The 1,310-nt window shown below is 31.5% G+C and overlaps 1 protein-coding gene across 1 annotated transcript in view; it reads right to left on the bottom strand.

Moving 5' to 3' along the window:
• Positions 1 to 1,310, bottom strand: part of LOC106465411 (cadherin-89D-like) — a gene marked incomplete at its 5' end in the record, with an annotated part of 26,949 nt that overhangs the window by 12,846 nt on the left and 12,793 nt on the right. The window contains one exon of the mRNA XM_013925637.2: positions 306 to 475. Coding sequence (XP_013781091.1) covers positions 306 to 475 — 170 coding nt within the window. The remainder of the gene's footprint in view (positions 1 to 305; positions 476 to 1,310) is intronic.

Genomic DNA, 1,310 nt, shown 5'->3' with positions numbered 1-1,310 from the left:
TTTTCTTTAAAGAAAACGACAATTCCGTAACTATTTAATTCAATAACAAACACAGCTGTGCACCTGACTTAGAATTCATAAAACTGGTTTTTGTATATGAAAAAAGTACATGATTTAATAATCTTTAGAATCGTGTAGCAGAACAGGCTGCTTTTACCAAAGAATAACAGATTTAGAGACTACGATATGACTGGGAAAAATTTTCACAGTTATACGTATATAATATTTTCTGTTTTTATAATGGAAATATGTATCAAATTTTGTAGGAACCTCGGTAACATTATATTTTAACGACAAAACTCCACCTTTACTCTTGTAATTTCAAAGCCATATGTTGCTTCAAGGGGAACAGCAGCAATCACAGGTTGTGCTCCATTTTCAAACACAGGAACGTTGTCGTTTTCATCACCAACTGTCACCAAAACTAAGGTCTCGTCGTACGCGAGATAATACGATTCTAGCTGACGTAGGCCCACTGCAAAGATGAAATAGTGTTTATTCCCCATTATTTCAAGTAATTAGTAAGATATTAATAACTAGTCGCGAACTTTTACCCAAAAAAATGTAGAGAAAAATATCCACATTATGTTTATAAGAATTTACAGGAAAATGAAACATGAAAAACAAAATGGAAAAATTGATGTCAAAAAATAAGGAAAGGTTAATCATTATTTTCTTTAATCTTTCCATTTCCCATATCCTATCTTCACCACATAAAAAACAACAACAAATTCTCGTGATTAAAAGCATAAGAGACTCAAATCAAATATCAGTTAAAACTCGATTTGATGCCAGTTTTCACCATCGAACTAGCTGAGCTGTTGAAAATTGATACTGCGCGAATAAACAGATTGTATCAGCTGGTTATTGTTGATGTTCTGTTACTTAATATGAGCTTAATATCTATTAGCATAATACTCAGCTTTTGTCTGTCCTGAAAATGAGTGCGCACCTTACTATCCAAATGCGCATGCGCGTGCACTTTATTTCAACGGCTGTAAACAAAAGGCGGATGTAAATGTAAATATACCTTAGTAGAGATTTTATACAACAACATATTAAAAGCTTATTAAAGTTTAAAAAAAAAAATAACGTTAGGTCTTAGAATAACATTATAAGTTTAGTTACTGATAGTATTAAGTACAGTAAAGTTTAGCCTTAACTAAACTAAGGTAAAAAACGTATATAAGTTATAGTTTTAGTTTATTTCTTTATCAAATATGGGCCGTACTTAATAAAGGCTTAACTGATGTTAGGCCTAAGACAAGTGTACTTAAAGATTTTGTGTCTGCGACTAGAATTCTTCTGTA

Source organism: Limulus polyphemus, unplaced genomic scaffold (assembly GCF_000517525.1).
Source record: "Limulus polyphemus unplaced genomic scaffold, Limulus_polyphemus-2.1.2 Scaffold1935, whole genome shotgun sequence".
Classification (NCBI taxonomy): domain Eukaryota; kingdom Metazoa; phylum Arthropoda; class Merostomata; order Xiphosura; family Limulidae; genus Limulus; species Limulus polyphemus.
Note: the sequence above shows the minus strand (reverse complement) of the source record. Positions and strands in the feature narration are given on the sequence as shown.